General features: G+C 42.6%; 1 protein-coding gene across 1 annotated transcript in view; it reads right to left on the reverse strand.

The window, feature by feature from the left end:
- The window catches only part of PPP3CA (protein phosphatase 3 catalytic subunit alpha), a 371,469-nt gene that overhangs the window by 115,785 nt on the left and 230,985 nt on the right, over positions 1-24,699 (reverse strand). Inside the window, exon 3 of the mRNA XM_014600086.3 lies at positions 6,582-6,706. Coding sequence (XP_014455572.1) covers positions 6,582-6,706 — 125 coding nt within the window. The remainder of the gene's footprint in view (positions 1-6,581; positions 6,707-24,699) is intronic.

A 24,699-nucleotide genomic window follows, 5' to 3' on the forward strand; every position in this document is an offset into this window, starting at 1 on the left:
TGCTTAGGCAAAACTCTTATCACCATCAAGCTCACTGGAATCATGGTGGTTCTCATTCACATTTACCGTATACTTGTCTGATGATGTATTTGGGCTTGCATGTTGTCCTGAAAGATCTGAACCAAGTCCGCTATTACTTAGTAACACGGAGAACTTTGAATTGCTCTGGGACAAATATGTTTCAAAATAGAATTTTGTGCACTTTGGAAATAGACCATTTGGAGGCTAGAATTCTTCAGAGAAATTACTGAACACCAGGTTCTGAAGGAACCACTCTTGTAAAAACAAGATGTTTTTCTAAATTGATTTTAGTCTGCAAGTCAAAGTAGAAATTTCTGATAATCAAAACTGTTCTGTAAGCTTTCCCAATACTGCTTTGCTTTTGTTGCAAAATATCACAAGAACAGTTTCTTCTCTACACTTCTCACTTCCTGTGCTTCCAAATGAACTATATAGGAAATGAAGATATATGCAAATTTACTACCAGACAATTCAGATTTTAAAGTGCAGTATTGTTATAATACTTCTGATGAGTTTATCCATGATTAGAAATGTGTTTGAAAGGGGAAATAAGGGTTCTATACTCCATAGTTAAGAATTTAAAATAGTTCACTAGCATGGAAACTTTATCAGTTACAATCCAGGAAACAGTCAGTCAGTCAGTGAGTGTGTGCGTTATTGCTAAGCCATGTGATAGCATCCTCAGTGGCCTGTAGTCTGTCACTGAACTTACTCAGCGAGCAGTCATTGACAATATGTGACATGGCATGTGTTTTGCCACAGCTACATTCTGGATTGTCACAAAGACCCCAACAGTGAAGGTTGGCTGCACACAGACCTTGCCATGCAAGGCCCATTGACAACATGGCAGGTTGAAGACAGGTGGGCAGACTGTAGGGTGTGATAAGGAACTTGTTTGGTGGTAATGTCAACCTCCATTCCTCACATCAGAGGGTCTTTGCCACATGGTCCTGGTGCAGAAGTTTAGACCACAGTGAGTGTCATGATGCTCCCTTCATGGTAGATGTGCAGCAGGTGGATTTAAGAGATTGTCGTAGAGTGGCAGGCTTGGATTGGCATAGATCTTTTCCAGTAGCTTGCTAATTGCAACTTCCCATCATATATGAGGGGAAACAATGTTGCTCAGGACTGGGAGCCATGATAGAGGGGTTGTTTGAAGAGTTCCCAAGATGATGTGCATCACTGATCATAGCTGTACATCATCAAGTTTGGTGTATAATGACCAGTTCCAGACTAGTGCACGGTACTCTGCCACAGAATACAAGATGGCAAGACCTGACATTCTTAGGGTTGAGGCTTTTGCACCCCATGATGACCCAAGCCAACCAGTTAAAGAGGCTGTTGCATGTCTTAACTTTCATCACTGTCTTTTTGAAGTGCTCATGGTAGCTCAGCATCTGATGTAGCATTACATCCAGGTAGATGGGTTGTGCTTCATGCCTCTGACTATTCAGGTAGATGTTTGGCTCCCAGGCAGCATTGGCATTGTATAGGTGGAAAATGCTGGAAACTGTCTTAGTGACACTTGGGCTAGAGGCGCCAAGTCTTGCAGTAGTCAGCTAGCTTTGCAACATCCCTGTTCAGAATATGTTCTAGCTTAGAAAAAGCCCAGGCCTGGAATCCACAGCAGATGTCATTAGTATAAATGAATTTCTGTGACTGGGTTTGTGGCTGGTCATTGATGGCAAGGTTGTACAAGGTCAGAGGCTTCAACCTTGTCTAGGAAGCAAGAACATCATATCAGATGTTCCAATTTGTAGACTCTGTTATCCTTAGTGAAAAAACACTGAGGTGTGGCCAGGGGGAGGGAGCGAGAGGAAAAGGGAACCAGTGGATAAAGATTAAGTCAATGACAAAAATCCATTACTTGTCTGGTTCAAATGTGCGCTACTCCTCATAAGCACGAGTAATATTACACATTACTCTACATGACTGGCAGAGCACAGGTTGTGCAGGCCACTTTAAAGGGTCTGAGCAGGCAGTAAGCAGCCTGCAGGTGGGAGCAGGCCCAATCAGGCAGTCGCATGTTAGGCAGGAGGTCGCCTGATTGGTGGAGAGGCTGGAGCCTGCGTATAAAGCTAGGCCCCAAGAGCAGAGCTGACAGTTGCTGCAAGGGGTCAAAGGAACATCACCCAGCTGACTGCTGCTCCCAGAACAGCTTGGAGGTTCAAGATAGGAACTATGGGGATGGAGGAGGTTCCTGGTCCTAGGGCATGACCTAAAACTACACCCTGCTGAGGAGGATAGTGCAGTGGGACTGCTTGTGGTGGGGCAGTCCTCAGGAAATGCCACACCTTTGCCTCCCCAGTGAAGGGTGAGAATGGGGCACGGAAAGCCTCTGGCCCCACTGCCTTATGGGTGACCCTGTGGAGTGGAAAAGGCCAGGGGAGCATACTCAGACAGAAAAGCTCAGGACTGAGACCCACTGAATGGGGCCTGAGGCAGGGTCCAGGTCATGAGAAGGGAGCCCAAGACAGGGCTGAGGCCCAAGGGGCATTAGCCACGGAAGCCCAGTGAGGAAGCTGGGTGATGAGGCCCTGATGAAGGGCAGGATATTGAAGCCCCAGTATGGGGGCATGGGAAGAAGCCCCAGTGTGGGAGCACAGGGGCCCAGGTAGGTCTGAGGATGCCTGAAGCCAAGTTTGGGTTGGGTGAGGACAAGTGTGGCCTTGTTAAGGGGCTGGGGGAGTTTATGGATATGGATGCCATCTGCAAGGCCTGGGACATGGTATAAGGGGAGGTTCGAAGCTGTGTATTCACCCTTGGCATCAGGACAATTAAATCAGCAACCTCCCACTTGAGAACAGCTTAAGTTACATCAAAGGCGAAGCAGGTGGGCAGACTGCTCTAGACAAGTGAGCGGGCCAACATTCAGGACCAGCGCTGGGATAGCCCACTTGTTAGTGACCTATTAAAATATCTACCTCCAACTTTACCACAAACAATGCATTGTAAAATAACTTACTTCATGAATAAGTGCCAAATTTGGTAGCTCTTATCCAAACTTTCACTGAAATTACTGGGATTTTTTTTTTGGCGCATTTTTTTGTTTTCTTTTTTGTTTCACTCATCTGCTAAACCTTAGCTTTTAGGTCCTCATCCTAAAGAAACTTAATTGTGCCTAGCTTTCAACATGTGAACAGTCTCACTAAAGTCAAAGGCATAAAAGCTAACCACATACACATGTGTCTTTGTAGGAAGGGGTCTTTACCTGCAAATTCCATGGGGCAAGAACTGCCATTCAGCATATGTATCTGGTACCTCCTACTTTTCCCTCTGCATTTTCAAATTCCTTTCACCTACTGTGTAAATTTCCTACCTAGCTAATGATAGCTGCTTATATTTAAATTGTTCCTTTTCATCCAGAAGAACCCATCCAGATGTTCTGTTGCAGACAGATAGTGCTGCACATGAGGTTTTGCATCCTTTTACCCACTGCTGAAGCATAACTATGTCTGGGCTGAACTGTACTGTTTTTTTTTTACTACAGAGTATTAGATACAACCTCAATAGCCTCTTATCAACATTATCATTAAAAAGACTGCAGGGCTTAGCAGTGCAGGAATGCATAGTACAGATGGGGCTCAAGCACTACCAGCAACTTGCTCTGCAGGACTGGCATGCACCTCTGGGTGATTCTGGAAGAGCTCACTACATTCTCTTGTGAAAAGAATGTGGTTTCCTTTCAGTGTAAGGCAATCAGAAAGTGTTATTAGAAACCACAGCTTTTCATACTACTACAGAATTGTAACAACTACTTCTGCCACCACCTTTGGAAGGTAGGTCCAGTCTGGACATATTCCACCCTGGTTTTTCATTTTATTTTGTTTTAAAGGTGATTTTTCAAGAACAGTAATCTCTGTTGAATCTCCCAAATTGCTTCTGACAGCCCCTCAATTTTACATTTTGAGATCACACCAAAGAATTAACTCAGCAGAGCTTAGTCTGCATCTGTAGGTAGGCAAATCAAGGCAGTGTACCGCAGACAACATATTTTCCTTTTGTGCTTTCTAATTGCATCTTAGAGCTGGTACAGGCTCTCTTTAAAGTACCTGAACACCTCCCGTGTTAACTATGTGAGGTGAAACACCTGGTAAATTGGAGAGAATTTTTGTCTCTTCTCTTATAGCTTTGTTTGTTGTAGGATGTTTGGAGTGGAAGGAAACCAAGAACACTCATCATTTTGGTCAAAATAAAAAAGCTTTATCAAGGAGAAAGATCTTAAGACAGGGTGGGCAAAATGCGGCCCAGGGGCCGGATACGGCCCACCAGGCCATTCTATCCAGCCTGCAGGGCCCCTAAAAATTTAGAAAATTAATATTAATCTGCCCTGGGCTGCCTATCATGTGGCCCTCGATGGCTTGCCAAAACTCAGAAAGCAGCCCTCTGCCCAAAATAATTGCCTGCCCCTGTCTTAAGACCTTACCAGCCCCTCCTATATGGCTTATGGGCTAGATCTGGCTCATGGAGCTACTGGATCTCACCTGGAGCTGAAGGGTTTGGTGGCTTTTGGCAGCATGTGGTTTTCCTACACAATGCCATGGCCAGACAGTGAGAAGTGATGTTGACAGCCAGTTCCTAATCCTGGTCCTTCTTGATCTCAAGCCCACCACCCGAAAAATATTGCCGTCCACTATCTTTAAGCACAACCTAAAGTTTCTCAGTTTGTTCCTTCTTCACTTTTCCTCAGGAAGATTTTTTTCCTCTCACCAAGCCCATCTCTGTCAACCATCCCTAAAACTTGCATACATTTACAGGAACAATGTATTTGCTTATTTATTAGGTATGTATGCAACCTTTCCCCAAAATGCTCCGGACAGGTTATAATAAGAGAAAAATAGTTATAGAAACGACGTTTTAAAAAATTAAATAAGAACAAACGTTTGCACAAGCCAAATTCATAATCAAACCATCTGACTACCCACTAATGCTCCTGCTTCCCTGTCTCTACCCCACTGCTTGCCAACCCACATTCAATACACCCAGTAAAAGAAAACAATTTCCCCTCATCTAAATCCCTATACACTTCCACTGCCCTGCCTCTCATGCAGGGGAACTCACTCCCCCATTCCCTTATGGTCCAAGCCAATTTCTCCCCACTCCAAAGTGGGGGGGACATGACTATCTGAAAGTCCTATTTATGCCCTCTTCCCTACAAAGAAATGCACTGTTCAGTTAAAACCAAAAAACAAAACAAAAAATCATTTTCCTTTCCTTGCCATCCATTTACTCTGCAGCATTTACTCCTGAATGCACAACCAAATATGCTTATGATTCAGGAAGTAGCCTTTTATTTTAACATCAGTCTAACCAAGATAGGCAGTAATAAGTTTGATTACTGGGAGGGTGGGGGAGGGAGGCTCAACTCTAAAGTGACTCTAAAATGAATAATTTAAGTACTGGTTCTAATAGTTTCTGGGTGTTGAGGATAGAGAGGACTGCGCTGGGATGAGAACTGTTAAAAACAACTATTTTATAAATTGTATATTGGCTGATTACCAAATGAGTAACTTAAAATTTTTTTATGGTTTGATCTATTTTATATTTTAGAATGAGCCTTGTATTTAATCAGCCAGAGTCCTGAGGGTTCCAGTTATTTCTCTCTCTCTCTCACACACAGTCAAAATTTAAGATTAATACATTCATAAACAAATAAAAAATGTAGCTACCAGCTGTAGCTTTAAGATTAGCCTTAAATATCTATGGCAGAGTTTGGCAACATATGGCTGATGGAGCCAGAAGGCTTTGCTAGCATCTCTACCTGTGCCTGCACTGGGATGAGGCAGCAAGGAACTAAACTAGGGCCAGGCAGCTATAAGTTGCATCCTCACTGCTGCTGCTTCTTCAAAGTATATCTCTGAACTGGGGTTAACAAATATGGAGTAGATTCAATTTAGTAATTTGGGATTCATATAGGCACGCAGAAATTTGGGCATTCAAAATCTAAGATTAAATCCTAATATCCTATAATCTGATCCACAAGAGTGAACTCATATCTGGAGTCCCATTAACTTCAATGAAGCTCTGTGTGGTTGAAATCTATACTTGCAGCCCTCTGCGCCCGAGACCAGTTTCAGGATAAAGACCATTAGTTGTCCCATTAAATCCCTACAGTTCATACTTTTCCAAAAATTGATTATAACATTCTCGTCTATGGTACTGATTGGCTGTTCAACTCCCCATCCCATTCTCTTTAGCTAACCCTTCTCCAACCCTTTCTAAACCTCTCAAAGGAATCTGTTAAACACTTATAAATTAAAATAACCCATAAAAAAAATACAGCATGCATTCACTCTGTCTGAGATCAAAGCCCTGGCACAACTGACCCTCATTCTTGGTTACACACCAATTATTACTGTTGTTAACTGTGTGTGACAAAAAATGGAGAAACACACGCAGCAATGTTTTACATGAATAAACTTACCCCCCCACCTGCTGCTCACAGCTATCTACATGAGGATCATAGAGCGCCAACCATTTATTAAAATATACTTTGAGTCATATGCAAGAAAATACGTTGCAAGTAGCTTCATAGCAAAAATAAGAAATAGCAAACATACTTCAATACTGAAGTACCCTCTGTCCACATAGTCCCCTAAGAAGAGATACCGCGTGTTGGCAGGAGAGCCTCCCACTTCGAACAGTTTCATCAAGTCAAAGAATTGTCCATGGATGTCCCCACAAACTAGGAGAAATAGAAACAGCAGTTGGTTACATTGCACTATATATGTTAAGAGAACATTTTTAACCATTGACTTCTATGAAAAATACAATGATCTGATCTATTGCTTATGAACAGATATTTTTGTGCATCTTCTTATAAGTTGTACCCACATGATTAGTGACGATTTGCTACTGGTTGGCAGGAGTTGATGACCCTTTGTCCTTAAGCATATCTATTATTTTTGTTTTTTTTACATGCATGTATACCTATTCTACAAAGGTACCCAAATCTGTTGTTTTTAAGACCAGTGTATTTTATTATTTAACAAAATGAATGACTCCCAACACATTACAAAGCATTTAAACACATTTAATTTTGAAAGACCTCTCTATCCATTGCCCAGGGCACTCTGTACCAACCAAAAAAATATTGAAGTAATCACAAGACGAACCCAAAACGTTCCTGAATAAGTAACTATGGCCAACATAAATCAAATCTATCAGACAATCTTAGTTCTTCTTCCACCTAACACCATGTCTTAGTCTGTCCAATCCTCAAAGGCACGTAAGTGACTCATCTGTGTAGCAAGTGTGGAAAGTTATCAACATGGCAAGCCAGAAATGTTACAAATCAATTTATGCAAATTTTGCACCTCTGGATTTTACAGCAGGAAGAAACATGATACAAAATAAATTACTTCCTTATCCAATGCTTATTACACAAGAAAAAGTGTACTTATTATAACAGCTTATTGATGATGTTCAAGTTTTGCAATTACAATCTGTTGTAATTTAACTGACAGAATGACTAATATTTTCTTTGTAAACAACTGTGCACGCTTTTATATCAAACAACAAATTCACATGAGCTTTTGCATCAATTTGTATGTAAAGGTCTCATTCTACCAGTACCATGCTTCAAAGGTGGAGTAAAGATGATGAAACTACTTTGTAGAGATACAAAGTTATTACATACAATGACAGCTGTAATAAAGTTACACCAAATTAAAGCCACAGTAATGCAAACATTAATCACATCTCATTTCCTTTTGTCACAGCATGGTGTCACTTTATCGTTACTCTTTAGTTTTAAGAAAAGAAGAAATTAAATTCTCATTTTTCTAATACATACATTCAGAATAAAAAAAACCCTTAATTATTTCACTATAACCACAACTATAGGGTCTCTTCCTGAAAACATACAGCAACAGAAAAGTAATGGAATAAATACATAAAAGCATTAATCCTGCAGCCCTTATTACATGGTTACTGCATGGGCAGCAAGGAGCTGTGCTGGGGCTAGGGACCTGGAAGCTGCACCTGCATTGCCATTGCTTCTCCCTGCCCCCTGATGGCAATATGGGTGCAGCTTGCAGCTGGTGGAAACATGAGCCAGGCCCAGGCAGCTTTCAGCTGCACCTGTGCTGCAGCTGGAAGATGTGGCGAGGAGAGAAGCAGAAGCAGTGCAGACCCTAGCACAGCTCCCCACTGGCTGAAAGCTGTGCCTGAGCTGCAGCCAAGGAGTGTGGGGTAGGGGTGAAAAAGGTGGCAGCAGTGAAGTCACAGTTCCCAGGTGCCTGGACCTGGCACAGATCCCATCTGGCTAGAAGCTGCATGCACACCCCCACTGGGGAGTGGGAGGCTGGGAAAAGCAGCAGCAATTCCTGCTTGCTACTGATATGCCACCAAAGCCACCTGTGCCAAGCTGGAAATGGGTTGTTCTAACCCATGGCTTGAAAAAGTTCTCTACAACATGGCCATTTTCACCTCTGATAAGTATATATTTCTTTATCTCACACTGAAGACACTCGGGACTGATACTGTGCAAATTCTGAGTACTCTGAGCTAAACACTTTAAATTCTTCACTCAGCAGCACTCAAGGTCAATGTCAAACCAGCAATGTCAAGGTAAGGCTTTGGTCTGTAACTCTTAGGAGAAGCTTTTTTGTAAAATACTGTCAGGATCCAGTCCTTAACACCCAACCTTTGGACTCAGGGACTGGGCACAGCTTGGCCCTCCACCACGTTGCCAATCCCTGCTCTCTAGTTATACTGATACTCAATAAAGGACTGTCAGCTTTGGCCTCATGCCAGATCCAGACCATGGGGCTCCTCAGGCACCAGATCCAAGGGACAAGCAACTGTGATGGTGTCATTGAGGCCAGCAGCTTCAGGTTAAGTGGCTGCAAGACAAGCAAGGCAGTGTTGCTTGTTTCCCACCCCTACTGCCACTAGTCATGTCCAATGGGGCCCTAGATTCTGCAACAGGCCATACACCATGCTAGCCATGCCCCCAATTCCCTGTCCTGCCAGTAGCATGGCTGGCTCCATGAAGCAACTGCACAGGCCTAGTGTTTGATACCCATGCCTTATAACTATGAAAAATTAATCAAATTAAAAAACAAGTACTCAACATAATACAAAAAATATTCCTGTAAAGCTCTTTTTAGAGATCAATTGTTACTGTGAGTAGTCGAGGAGAATTCTGAAATAACAAGAACACCAACAATGATCTTGCTGTTGCTTTATCTAACAATCCTGTCAAAAAAAACACACAAAAAAAAAACCTCCACACAACAAAAAACAAAACGGTGGACTTCTCTGACTGGGCACAGTGCACAGCTTAGAACGGTCACAAATCGAAAGCCAGGCAAAATAACCCCTTCAATTTGGACAGAAAAGCTTTTTCAAATTCACTGCACAATTGTTACAATTAAATTCCTCTACACAAAGTCAAACATGGTTGAGAGATTCTGAATAAACTGTAGCATTATCATGACAACAGGAGGAAATGTTTGCTTTTGGGGGCTAACGTGTGTGCGCACATGTATTTGCACAAAAACAGAGGTCATTAAAGAAATTACATATAAGAAAGTTCCATTTCCATCAATTGGTTACCAAAGGGAAATGATGAGAGAGAATGCTAATAAGCACGATAGAAATAACATTTTCAGAATTCTGCCCCTTTAAATTTTATCATCATTAAACACTTGATGAGAATCCCAGATATTTTACACAGTGTCCAATTCATACCTAATGCTTGGTTGGCTACATACGGTGTGGTTATGCTCAGAAACAGCTTTGAAAAAAGAAGTTTCTTGGAAGCTGAAAGGAAAAAATAAATCCAAACCTGTTTACCCCTGACCAGTGGAAGCAGGTCTGAGTCATAAGCATAAACGTAGCAGGGAAACCAGTGGACAGAACAGATGACAAGCATTAGATTAGGATCATGTATTATGGCCATGGTCTCTGTTAGAGGGCCATAATATTATGCACAATTAACACAATATGCATTTTTGCATGGAAAACTAAAAATAGCTGCAGAACATTTTGTTTCCCAGATTTAAATATACACCTTTACATACTTTGAGAACAGCCTCAGTGAACATCTAAAGATATAGGATGTCAGAGGAGAATCAGTGGCCATTAATTTCAAGCTTCATCAGACATAGTGTTTTGGCAAAAGATGCCAATTCTTTTGTAATGGATCCTCATATACGTAAAAGAGAGAAACAAAAATGAATCAACTTAACATCCTAACATTTTCCATTAAAGCGGCTGGCAAAAATATTACTTAACTGCCATATTATAAAATACAGTCATATCTTAAAAACTGCCTACTTACAGGACATGATGCTGCTATCAAGATAACCTTGCAATACTAAACCACAAGCAGTGAGGTAGCAGATGTTATTCCACAACCTCTCCATACTGCCAACTTCCTAAGGATATTGGAACCTGAACAAGTTATTGCAAAGTAAATGAAGGCAAGGATTTACAGTGTGTCAGCTACTCAGGGTAACTTCATGTAGGTATGCTTTTCCCCTGTAATAAATTAAAGCTTAACCCTTTCCTTCACTGAAATCCAAGCCACTATGAGCTGTATTTATCATATTCACCTACTGCAGAAATGAAATGCACAACAGAAACTTTTTTCACTAAAAATAAACTATGAGTAATCAAGCACTAGATGGAGCACACATGTACTCTAAATTTACCTGTAGAAATGGCAATAAAAACCAATATAAACTCTACTAGATGGGAAGCTCTCTCAGCATACATTTGGATATCACTGACATTTCTTTACTATGTTTTCCAAAAAAAACCCCAAACCTTCCTTCTTTTAGCCGTCTTGAACAAATTGGTGTTGTCTTTTAGTATGGTATGAAATCATTTAGTTCAGAAAAAAAATGAAATTGTTATCGTATCAGCACAGCAGTATTTTGACCAGAGAAAAGACGTTGTAACTAAAGATACTACTGTTTTAAAATTGGTGAGTTTGATTTGTTAGAACAGGGGAGGGCAATTATTTTGGGGAGAGGGCCACTTGCCGAGTTACGGAAAGCTGTTGAGGGCCACATGGGTAACCCCGCCCCTTGACAGGTGCCCTGCCCCCTGGCTGCCATCTTGGGACCAGATGTCCCACCCCCTAAGCCCTGTTTGCCACCAGAAGCCCCTGCCCTTGCCTCCAGAAATACTCCTTTCAGCAAGGAGTTTTGCCATAAAATACCAAATTATATTCTAAAAAATGAACGTCTACAACCTTCATTGATTTGATTTTTAAAAATATTTTTTCCCCGATTCGCATACATTTGTGTAGTGTACATAAAGGTGATCACACAACAGCTTAAAATGAAGTCTTATTCTTGTAAACTGTGGGGCGTGGGGGGAATAGGGGGTTGAGTATAGGTTTGTGGGGGGTTGTGGGTGTGTATGTGGTGAGGGAGTATGTGGGTGTATGTGTATAAGTGGGGTGTGGGTGGGTATGGGGTTTGTGGGGGAATGTGTGTAGGGAGTGTGGCTGAGGTATGTGAGGGGTAGAGGGGGTCTGCATGTATGGCAGTGCAAGTCGGGTATGGGTGCATGTGTATGGTGGGGGGGCTTGTGGGACTCACCCTATGAGCACACCCACACACACATAGCATGCTTCCCCCACCACACACACTCTCTCGCTCTCTCTCGCTCGCTCCTGTGGTCCAGTAATACAGCAGGGGGCCATGTGGTGCAGGAGCAGACACGTGCAGAGAAAGCAGCTGAGGGCAGTGGCTTCTGGGTGTGTGTGGGCGGGGGGGGGGGAATGTAGGGGTGGAATTGCGGGAGTGGGGCAGGGCCAGGTTGGCTTTTTTCCCCGACTCCTGTCGACTTCCCCTGGATCCTACTGCCCCTAACTCCTGTCAGCTTTCACAGGCAGCCAGAGGCAGGTAAATATTAATTTTCTAAAATTTTTAGGTGCCCTGCAGGCCAGACAGAATGGCCTGGCAGGCCGCATGTGGCCCGCAGGCTGTATGTTGTCCACCCCTGGGTTAGAAAATGGCTCATCCACTCAACACCATTATGGATGCATACTATAAGTATATGGAACACCTTAGCAAAATATACATAATGCCCTTCTGTTCAAATTCATGAGGTACAGAAAAATCTGAAAGCAATAACCAAATATAAAAAGTATCCTTCTGTATAACTGATTTCACTGTTGCATTCTGGAGGGAAATAAATGTCCTGTAAACTATCCCAAACCCATATAATGATAATTGTAGCTCCATATCTGTAGTCCAAAATATTTTAATATTTCATTTGTTCAACCTTTTAAATAAGTTGACGTATTTCAAATAAAAAATGTTTCAAAGAGTTAACACAAGTGTTTTTAGTTTTGAACAAAATGTTTTGAAGAAGTATAAGCAGCTCAGTGATGCAAATTATACTCTGAAGTTATAACTCAATTAACAGGAATTAAGGAAGCACACAGGTTTGTGCTATTCTAGTTGCTCTGTGGGTAAAGAACATTTCTCTACTACATGAATGTTATACAAGTTTTGAATTTTACTGAATTCCAGGTTTCAGTATGTATTTTTGAGAAACTACCACATTTTCTTGCATGCAACACACAGTTCCTCTGCCAAAATTTAGCAGGTGGAACTTGGGGCAAGCATTACAAGTGAGGAAATATGGTAATAGTTTCTGCCTCTGCCAAGAGGAAAGGAAAAGTAATGCTGCAGTGCTACAACTGGGGCTCCCTAGCCATTGGCTGTGGATACCTTCTCTCTCCCCACTCCCCTCCCCCAGCAGTCTCCTGCTGCAGAAGCTGGTACTTGCTTGTACTTACCAGTACTTTCAAGTGAAGATTTTGTTTTTGAAAGGCAGAATGAAGAAAAAAGGGTGTGCATCTTATTTGAGTCCATGTTTCATGGGAAAAAAGCAGTACCTGATAATTTGCTCTCTCACCAATTCAAAATGGCTGAGTGAATGCAGAATCTTATTCTCTGCAATTGCTTTAATGACATGGATTATAAACAATAATTTAATTGCACTATTGGCAGTATTTTGGGCCTTTTCTAGTGAAAAACATACACAAAAATCATTCATGTGTTCCTGTTTGTTAAAACACAACAGCTCTTGTAACCCCTCTGGCATATGCTATGATTAAAATGGTTCCTAAAACACAGATTCACAGGTTAAGTCTTGCTGCAGTGTGCATCATTCATGTACATGTGGCATAAGTGTACGGTCTCTGCTGCTGTAAGAAAGATTTAACACAATTCCAATCTTGCTAAGCTTACCCAAAAATAGTATTTTGAGCATAAAATCATTTTAACAGCTCACTAACCAACACAGTTTCAGAAAATATTGATCTGTTAGGCTGAATATAATGGGCTTTTATTTGAATATGTATGATATGCTAAGTGTACATAGTTCTTTGTTTCTGAGAGAAGTATACTCTTCTCTTTCATATTCATACTGATTATCTAATATGATCATTGTAATAGTCTTTCATCTGTCCTCTCTTTTCAGTCACTGAATGCCAAACTGGTGAGTTTATAGTATAAATGTGAATTGGCTTCAATAAAAAATTGCAATTAAATGTTTTTTATAGAAAGACACTTTTCACAGACAATAAAATCTGAAGCCAATTAGGGCAAACAGGTGTAGCAATGAAAAGGGACGTTATCTGACCCTGAAGGCCACAGCCAGAAGTTGCACATAAACTGGCTTAAGTAAGCAGAAACTGATTTAAACCTGTAACAGAACAGAAGTTCACTGCACATAAACCAGTTTCAAAAGGGCTGAAACCCGTTTAAGATAAACCTGGTTGAATGTAGATCAGTCTTAACCGATTTGGGTCAAGCCAGTTTATGAAACTTCTGCCCCATACCTCTTCCTGGTTCAAGTTAAATCACAACCCTCCAGCATCCCAGCATGCTTTCCAGCCCTGGGCTGAGCTGTGCTGACTTCCCCAGCAGAGAAGGGTTGGGGGCAAGGAGGCAGACTGCCCACCACCAGAAAAATCGTATCTGGGATCCTATCTGTGGCCAGGGAGGGGGCATTAAACCCCCACTTCCCTGCTAAACTTATTGCTAGAAATCAGAGGCACCTGTAAGCAGGAAGAAGTAGTAAGGAGCAACCCTGCAGAGTCCTGCTGCTGTGATTCCAGACTGCAAATCCTAGAGACCTCAGGGGCAGCCGGAAGAGGAAGCGAACACACATCCAGGCTATGTGCCAGAGCCGTGCTCTAGCGCCCCTTGGCTTCTGGCTTAAGTCACTGCAGGCATGTGGCTCCAAAAAGGAAATGTCTGTTCACTTGTTAGTCGGTTTAATCTCTGCAGTTTAGACTAACCTAGAAAAAACTGAATCGATTCAGCCTTTGATTTTTTGACTGTCTGTACTTAGCTGAAACTGACTGCCTACATTTTAAAGGCAGAAGATAGGGCACGGTGGCACCAGTTAGTCTCTAAAGCAGTGATCCGCAAGGGTTCCACTTGGGGCATTCACATGTGGTTCTGTGAGATTCTTTCAAGGATGCTCCAGGGTGGTGAGCAACATTAGAAGTGTTAGGTGTTCACATACCTACACATGATTCACAAGTTAAACCTAAAGATTTCAAATAGGGTAAGAAATATTTTGACCTGTTGTAGTTCTGAGTTCTCTGCAACAGAAGACTTACTCTATTATTTTCTGTAGAGATAAACAATGAAAACTTTCTGGGATGCTTTGAATCTAACAAAGGGTGCCTTAAGTCTAACAAGATTGAGAAACACTGCTCTAAGGTACCACCCTGCCTGACTTCAGACTAAAAAAACAAACCACCCCTCTACATTTTACGGATGTTTCAAAACTGGTTCACTTGCGAACAGTACTGTACACACCAGAATCTCAAGTGGTGCCAAATGTTAAGGATGGCAAAAGTCCTTTCTCCACCTGAGATACACTCTTCCTCATTATTTAGGGCTTCTAGACATTGTCTTCACTCCCATACAAACACAATTCCCTTTGTTAAAATTCAGTTAATGGTACTTACTGCCATCAGTGAGTTGAGTACATATTACAGTCTAGGCCATAAACAGCAGGCTTATTTGGCAAACAGAAAATGGCCCCATGTGCAGCAGGAGATTAATCCTTGTAGCCCATCAAGTGTTGTCTGTGCTGTACTATTAGCAGCCATGGAACTGACTACTCCTATCACATCTTCAGGACTCCTATTAAAGGAGTGAAGTGCTCCAAGTACAAAAAGAACCACCTAGAATGAGGTAGGAACAAGCTGAGGACAGGTCATTCCTACATGAATTAGAAGGCATATATACTTCAACCAGCTGAAGTGGCTTCTTTAGCATTTAAATCAATGGGATCTGGCAAAAAAACTAGTGCCATCTACCTAATTTCAACAGCTGCCCACATTACCCACAGGCATCTTAAGTGACATAGTATAAAGCTAAGTACAAACAGTCAAAAAGCTCAAGGCTGAATCAATTCAATTTTGCAGGTTTATTTAAACTGCATAGCCTGAACCAATAACCAAGTAAAGTGACATTCACTTTTTAAACAGGAAACACAGCCAGACCCCTTGCAGTGGCCCATACTAATAGCCAGGGAGCACTACAGCAGCAAACTGGAGCCATCTGATTTCCCAAGTCATCTCCCTGCTGACTAAACAAGAGGTGAAGGGAAAAACCCACCAATCATGCCTGGCAGTGGATCACCAGCCAGAAACAGTCCAGGAGGGGGAAGGAAAAGCTGAAACTGGGGGCTTTACTCTGCTTCTACCCAGCTGGGAGTGGAGCTGGAATCTCCTACCCATGCCCCCTTCTCAGCCTCCCAGTGGCTGAGGCAGTGTGGGAGAGAAGTTTGCACCTGGGCTTGGTACTGCCCTCGGAGTTGGAAGCCAGGAGTCATGCCCACTCCTCAACCTCCAGGCTGGTTGAGGAGAAAGCCTGCAGCAGGGCTAAGCTCTGTACCTGGGAGCAGGGCTGGAGTCCTCTGCCATGTCCCTTTCTCAGCCTCTGGGCAAGCTGAGAGAGGGACATGGCCCCCAGTTCTGGGGGGCAGAGCCCAGCCTGCTGCAGGCTTCTACCCTCTGCCCTGGCCCTCAGCCGGCCCAGAGGCTGAGAAGGGGACATGGCAAGGGGACTCCAGCTCTGCTCCCAGCTCTGGAGGGTGGAACCAAGCCCCCTTCACAGCCAGCCCGGAGGCTGAAAAGGGGCTATGGCTTCTGCTCAGCCAAGCCCTGGTGCAGGCCTCTCCTCTCATTCCTTGCCCAACTTCCCTCAGCCAGCCTGGAGGCTGAGAAGGAGGCATGGCTCCCAGCTCCGGCGGACAGAGTTAAGCCCCTGCTGGAGACTCCACCCCACCCCCCAACCCCAGGCTGGCAGCACCTGGCTGGGGTCTGCTTCCTTCCTCTCCCCCTGCCACTCCAACCAGGAGCACCCAGCTGGTGGTTTTGTGCCGTGCCAGAGGTCCAAGCCTTTTTCCCGCCAGCCCCCTCCTCAGCCATCCCGAGTGATAGTGCTCTCACTAGGGAACAAAGGGGCAAGGCAGACCTTGCTGGTTGGAGCAGACAGCACAGTCCAGGGCTGCAAAGCATCATGGGATGCAGGGGAACTGAGTTAACTTGAATTGGGAAGGGATCTGGGACAGAAGTTCTATAAACTAATTTGACCTAAATCAGTTCAGTCTGATACTACATTCAATCAAATTTATCTTAAACCAGTTTCAGCCATTTTACAACTGGTTTATGTGCCCTGAACTTCTGTTCTGTTACAAGTTTAAACCGGTTTCTGATCACTTAAACTGGTTTATGTGCGATTTCTGCCCCTAGCCTAAAGGACATTATAATTTCAAAAGCAAACAAACAATATTTCCCCTCCTCTGCTACAGTTCAGGGACCAAGACAACGCACAGTATGGCTGAACTTTTTAAGTGAGATAGCCAAGGCTGCCTTACACCTGCCCTGCAGTGATGCCATTCTAGCTTTCCTTCTTTGCACTAAGAATATAAAAACAATTAACCATGTTTTAATGATTAGTTTTATCATTTTTTTGACATTATGTATATATGTGATACCGTACTAAATCCTGATCTAGAAGACGGTTGAAGAGGAACAACACAAGGATTTTCCTTAAATTTTGGGTTCGTTTTCTTTTATGTTCTATTTTGTTGGACACAAAACTAGATCAAAGGCCACTGCATTAAACAAAGTGCAGCAAAGACAGGAGTGGGCAGGGGGACTGGACATTGGGGAAGGAAAAAAGCAGAGTGCTTCAGACATTGAAGTAAAAAAATTAGTGTCCTGGTGAAGCTGGAGACAAAAAAATAGCTCAAATCCTGCATGAGCAAACACATCAAAAGATTAAGGCCAAAGACATATCCTTACTGTGATGTTTTAAAATAAGATTTCAAATGATTCCACATTATTGTATTGCTTATAATCAGCAAATTATTAGCCAGGTGTCCAAATCAAGAATGCATGGATAAATTCTGGCTGAACAGACATGCTACTGTACATGCTACTATAAAGATCAACAGAAAAAACCAGGGCCTCAGGAAACAGTTACTTCATAGGAACAGGACAGGGTCCAACTGTTATGAATCTCATGCGTGCAGGGAAAAATTACTTACCCCCACCACAACTGACAATGACAGTTGAGATAAACAGAATGGTGACAGTGGGGGTGCTTTCAGTTGAAGACCAGTTTAAATAAAACACCAGAAGAAGGCCTTAATGCAGCCTTTTCATAGTATTGTTGCAAAATCTTGGAAGAAAGTACTTTTAAAACACTTGTGCTAGAAAATTCTGCTTGGGGATTTGGCTTAGGAGAGAAATAAGGTAAAGGGAATAGATCATTCTCCCCTCAAACTGAAGCTAACTGACTGACTCTTTCCATGCCATCTGATGATGTTAGAAATGAGAAGTCACCAGGCTCATATACTACACCAGATGGACTAGCTAACAAATAACCATTATCATTTACTATAAGACCTCTCATCCTTCAGTAAAATGGAGCAGCATCTTGAGCAGTACCTTCTTCCACAGGTAATCTGACTGATTTCAAAGAGATTACTTGTGGAGAAAAATGCTGCTACAGCACAAGGTGAGGATTTCTAAGCTATATCCCTTTGAAAGTATTTTATCATCATCTCCATTACACAGACATGGAAAACAAGGGCATGAGGAAGTACAGTGACTTAATTCAAGGACACATGGTGATTTACTGACAGAATAAAGATTAGCATTCATACTCATAGATCAATTTTATTCACTAGAATACTTAAACATCAAGGAGGAAGAAAAGGCCTATAAAGATGAGGAGAAGAGTTCCTCTTATCAACTGAAAACCAGCAAAGTTTACCAGATTCTAAGGTTTTTGGCATAAGGTTGGTTTCTGTTGAGTTTTGTTAGCCTTAAACATAAAATTCAAGTGTAGATCAAGTGGTGGAAAAACTCAGGTAAACAAAATATTTTGTGAACAGAAATGAAAGAATTCTGGTTAGTTCAACATAAAATATACCATGCTGAAAAATAAAACAGCGTAAATTTCATGTTCTAGTTCATCTGCATTATCTTCTATTTGTCTGGTTTAAGTATTAATATTGTTAAACACAAAAATGTACAGTTTCATAATTGCAATTTGTAACATGGTATTATCATATTTACCCAAATCCAAGAAAACTTAAATTTAAGATGACCCCTTGCCCCCAGTAATTAGATTCTATAAATAGAAAATGTATATATTTGTATATAATTTTCCATGTACAGAATCTAACTGTTGGAGAGACATCTTAAATTCACTCCCCCCACCCTCCTCCCCAAACACTACCATGGAGGCAAGCAGCAACAAGTGGGGTAGGTGGTAGAGGAGTCAAGAGGCCTGACCCTCCACCTTTTGTCCCTGTGCCACCTGTCACACCCACCATTTGTACACTTGCTGCACCACCCCCTCCCCTCCCAGTGTCTGAGACTCCTTCTGATCCTGGGTTGGAGCTGCAGCTACAGCAGCTCCTTGCCCCCTGCCGCCTTGTACTCAAACCCAAAACCAGGGGCGTTTCCCCCTTTATCTTGAATGGGGGAAAAAATCCTTGTCCTGGATTCGATTAAATATGGTAAAAAAAAAAAAAAAGCGTAGTTACACAAATGAAAATTACACCCATTAACATATTGTTGGACAATATTTTTTTCTGAGTCAGCAATTTCCAGTTAAAATGTCATTTGTAGCCTGTCCTTCACAATTTAATATGATAATCTTTTTGTGGAGAATTTAATTGAACTCTTAATAGCATCAGGTTTCTTCTATAGTTAATGGGTTTCAGTCACAAGTGCAAAGCCCAATGCCTGTAATGTTAAAACAAAAGTCACCAGTATCTCATACGGCTAGTAATAATTACATTCATGCCATTCAGTAAATTACCCATATTCACAGGTTCTTTCATGTGGATGGAGAAGCTATCTTCATTACTTACAAGGGCACTTTGTAGATAGTGTTTTCTTTTTCTATTACACAATTTTAGAACACTATCACTCACGTATTTTTGCATGTTAATCTGTATGTTGCATCTTCCTGCAATTGGATAGTTTATAGCATTGATTCTCAAGCTTTTTTGAGAAGTGGGACAAAGCTTAAAATTAGAAGTGGCAAAGGGTCAGGAAAGGGATGCGGAGGGTGTGGTGATCCCCCCCACCCCCCGCTTTTGGCTGTGCACAACATGCCCAGTGAGCGCTCTTTGCTCACTGGCATGTCAGCATGAACTCTAGCTAGAGCCACTGCTTTCCTGTGGCCCTGGAGCCCAGAGGGTATCCAGGATCTTTCAGACCTCCAGAACCCAGGGCGTCACCAGAGCCTGTGCTGACATGCCAGTGAGCTCAGAGACCTCCCTGTGCATGCATGACCCATGCTGATATGCTCATGCCAGTAATGGGCCATTCATATGGGATATGTGTAGAGGTACACCAACACATTGGTCTGATATTAGATTGGCACCGATATAAAGAAAATTGACTTAATCAGAAAAATTGGCTCTTTTGGCTGATGTGGCCAATAAATTTCCCGTACATGTGTGCAGCTGCAGCGCAGCATGTAAGCAGTGAGGAGCACAGCCCGGCATCTTGGAGAGCTGCATTCAGCTGGTCAGTCTGTTGTGGTGGAAGGGGAGGGAAGGAGCGTGGAGGGGGCAGATTGAGGCCCCCCACAGTGAAGGAGAGAGTGGGGATGGGGCAGGCACCGCCCACATGGGGTGAGGAGCGGGACAGAGCCATGGCTCAGCCAAGGGGTATGGGAAGGGAGTGGGGCACGGTACCCCTTGCACCACAAGAGACTTACCAGCCAGACACTGTTATTCAAGTTGCTGGGCTGAGTATCGGAAATCTGATCGGTATTGGCCAATACGCCTCCTTAAAAATTGGCTATCTGTATCGGCCTCAAAAATCTCTATTGGTGCACCTCTAGATTTGTGGGCCACATTCGACACCATCCTATAAACCACTGGTGCCTGGCCTATATGTGCACCTGACTAACTCAGTACGTCTGACTAAGACATTTTCAATCATCCCAGGAACCTATCTGTAAATTCCTGAGATTTATACTGGATAACATTTATTGTCACTGATTCTTCATACTATATCCTTTGCATACTTTTTCCTGCTTTTCTTCTTCTTCCCATACACTATTTTATTAAGAATCAGCACTATTTTGAGAGACAAAATGTATTCTTATTTTTCCTTTTGTTCATAAACACAGTAACTTGTCTGAATACAAAAAAACAAAGTGGTTATTTGATATACAGCAAGATATATTTGAATTATCCATGGCATCTACCCATTTGTAGAAGTTTTAAACCTTTTTAACTAAATCAAATTGAGGCAATTAAAATCGGACACCAGTACCATGAGAGCTTTGAACTGTCACTAGTCTGGGGAAATCTTATTCTCAGTGACAAGCCATTAACCTTGGAGGAAGATGTTTTTGAACTAGACCTCTGTGTAATAACTTTATTATTTAAAAAGCTCATCTCAATCAAGTTAAAGATGCCAGAGTAAGGAGAAGACAATCATATTAATTTCCTTTTGTAGAAAACATAGGTTTAACGTTATGTCTTTAACAGGCGATAGTATTTAAATGTTGGTTCTAAATCAATATTGTAGGTCCCTAATAAGCTGAATCAGCTTCTGGATGCTAACACTTCTGAGTAAAAGAGGGCAGATTTTATAGCAAGCTTCATTTTTTTTCTACCTCTATCTCAAATGAGCCTCAAACTGGGAAAGAAGTCATAAAACAGTTAAATACAAATCTTGAAATAGCTTTTCTAAAAGGATTTTTTTTTATTTTCACAGTCAAGGTATTTCTAACACATATGGCTGAAGAAAACTGATTTGCAATATTAAGTCCTTAAATATTAAGTACTGCAAGACAAGGCCAAAAAACCCAAATCCCATTGACAAGTGAAATAGCCTTGTTTATGGATATCTAAAGACCCTAAATTATGAGAAAATTGAAAATGGATCCGCTTTGGATAGAACCATGAGCCAAATTCGGGGGTAACATAAATACTAGTGTAAGTTTAAAAACAGATTCCAGAGGCTATTAAGAATATGAAGAATTACTGCAGTTGGGACAAGGTCATGGGCTATTTTTAATAGTAATATATTAAGGTATCAAGTACTTACAAATAGAGAATTTGTGTTCAAAGTTATAAAATAGTTAGCTATAAAATAGAGTTTTCAGCTTTTATTAAAAAATATCTAGTAACTTTTCAAGGTTTATTTTCCAAACATAAAAATCAGGTTGGAATCAAGATAAAAGGAAGAAAAGTGAAAAAAAAATCAGTTTAAATCAGGGAAAATAAATCCCGTGGCAGTGAGGGAGGGAGGGAATAACGCTGGAACTAGGGAAGGGGTGGAACACAGTGCAGCCCGTTGGCCACACCTGGGGCTGTAGCAGGGAACAAAGCGGATGGAACTGTCAGTGGGCGTGGTTGGGGGGGGGGCGCAGCTCTTGCACCTACGTGAACCCTGGGAGGACTGCAGGCTGAGGGGTTGGGCCGGGCTATTCCTGGGGGGGCACATACCCCCGGATCTGCGCGTAGGATGAGAACAGGCTGCTGCTGCCGGCTAGGGCCAGGGGCAGCGCTGGGCTCTTCCTGGTGCTTAAGGCAGGTGGCAGCCTGTTCTCATCAGGTGTGCAGATCCAGAGGTACACACACCCTGGGAAGAGCCCAGCACAGCACCCTAGCCTGCAGCCCTCCCAGGGTGCATCTAGCAGCAAGAGCCACCCACCCCCGCCCCACTCTGCACCCCACACTCACTGATTTACAGTTCCCTTCATAGATGGCATCGGCCATTCCTGGGGCCACCGCAGCAAGGACTGGCCTGAGTGGGCAGCCAGGGCTTGAGTTGGAGCAGTCGGGGTTTGAGTCAGAGTGGGTACACATGTGCCAACAGCCATATTGCTTTCTTGGGGCTGTGGGGAGTGACACACGGCTGAATGCGGTGGGGGCAGGGGGACCTGATCCTGACCCCGGCACCAGCACCTCCCACCTTGCCCAGGATCCCATGCCCCCAGGCAGTGGCTTCAGCCCTGCGGGCCTGTATGGACCAGCTGGGTGCAGCACCCACTGCAGGGAGAGGGGCCAGGCTCTCCTGCCTGCCCCCCCCCAAGTGGGGCTTCCAGCTCCCAGCATCTGGGGCAGGGGTGCAGCTGGGACCCACCGACCCCGGGAGTGATTCCCACGGCCCCTCTCACGCGGCTCGGTGTCAGAGCCTTGAGCCCAACACCCCAAGGCATCCAGCCACACTTCCCCAGCCCCCATGCACCCACTGCCCCCCTCTCTGCATGTAGCCACTGCCCCCCCTCCTCCCCCCATGTCCAGCCAGAAACCTATGCCTTGGGTAACTAGCACTTTTACCTTACCGGCACCCCCCAGCCATTCCCCAACTCATGCCAGTTAACAGGGATTTTACTGTACCTGGTAAAATTGAGTGAACTGAAAAACAGGTGTAAATCAGTAAAAAAAAAAATAACTTCAATTAAAAAAAAATTCAGGGAATTTATCAGTGAAAACTGGTAAAAACTGAAAGTCCGGAACACTAAGAACAGTATAGAAGTAGTGTACAAAGTGGGTGCTATAAAAGAGCTTGGGAAAGAAAAAAAATATTAAGACAGTGTGGCAGGTATAAGATAAATTTAAATAAATGACCATTTAATTCCCTTTTAAAATGTGGCATTATATTCAGTAATCTTTCAATGCTCTGAACAGTAATCTTTCAATGCTCTGAAATATAGGCCCTTCAAATTTCTGATGCAAAGTTATAAGATATGCTTTTTTTTAGCAAATTAAAGAATGAATACACCAGCAAGAAGATATTATAAAGTGTATGAATATCTTATTAACTGTCAAACAGAATATCACTGGAAATTGAACAGAAAAATTAAAAATGTAAATGAATCTAATCTCCTTGAATCTCTTTTCCCTAGCCCTTTTTAGAAGCAGTATAAAAATTATCCCTACTATTGAATAACATATCCAAGTCAGTGACCAGAGTTGTGATATTCACAACTAGCAAAGATGACCCCCAAATATAGAACTATCTATATTAATAAATCTCTGTGATTTTAGTAAAAGTCTTTGCAGGCACCCAAGTAATACAGCACATAAGCAATGATCACACAGAGGAAGAATCAACAAACCAACCAAACAAACAGCTCTCAAGTCTATTCTAGCATTTTACTGAGCTAGGTTAGGACTTTCAGGATACATCTACACATGCTATTAATGCACTGAAATAAAGTCTGGCATAGTTTGCACCGAGTCAGGCGCTCCTGGGTTCAGTGTTTACACATGGACCCTGCATGCATTTGTTAGGGAGGCAGGGGTTTGGAGGGCCAGGGACTGGGGACTGTCGGGATGGGGGTGGGGGAGGTGCCTGCCATAGGCAACGGAAGGCCTGGGCTAACAGGACTTAGCCCCACAAACTTTTTGCAGCAGCTGGGAGCACCACAGCACTGCCGTCCTGCAGGATTGCAGCATACTGAGCTGGGGAGGAGCAGCCCGGGACTGGCAGGGAGCACAGAGCGTGGCTGAGGGGCTGGCTGGGGCTGGGGCACGAGGATGCTACAGTGTGGGGCTAGTTGGCAAGCAGCCCTCAAACTTTAGCACCCTCGTACCCCAGCCAACCATCTACACATGCATTTGATTGCACATAAGTACTTCCAGAGTAAGATAGTACTGTAGGTAATTAGTCTATGTCACAGTAAAGCACACATGTAGATGCACCATCACAGTAGTCCAGAGAGTCTAGCTAGATATGTTCCTTAAATTTTAATACATTTCTGGTTAGGTCTCCAGGAGCATGCTAGGAATAGCAACTTCATGTGTTGACCTTCTGCAAAGAATCTTTAAGTATGTGAAATAGGATATAAAGAGTGCTTACGCTGAGTTAGTGTAAATTTAAATTCACAGTGTATCAAATTGTCATGTTTTGCTATTGATAAGGTATTTTTGTTAAAAGAAAGAATTCATGTGTAACTAGTCAATGTCCATTGGTAAATCTGAAATAGCCCATTGTTAAACAACCATAGTAAAAGGATAATTAGGCAAATAACTAAAAAGTAGCACCAAACAGAGTTATGGCCAAAGCCAAACAAACAATTAATTTATTTATTTACTGAGATCCATATTTTTTTAATATCTCTGTTCTTGGATGCACTGTGTCAATAACCAACACCTAGTTCCGTTTTTGAACATGGAATAAAGTAC

This window comes from Alligator mississippiensis, chromosome 2, assembly GCF_030867095.1.
Source record: "Alligator mississippiensis isolate rAllMis1 chromosome 2, rAllMis1, whole genome shotgun sequence".
In the NCBI taxonomy this organism is placed as follows: Eukaryota; Metazoa; Chordata; order Crocodylia; family Alligatoridae; genus Alligator; species Alligator mississippiensis.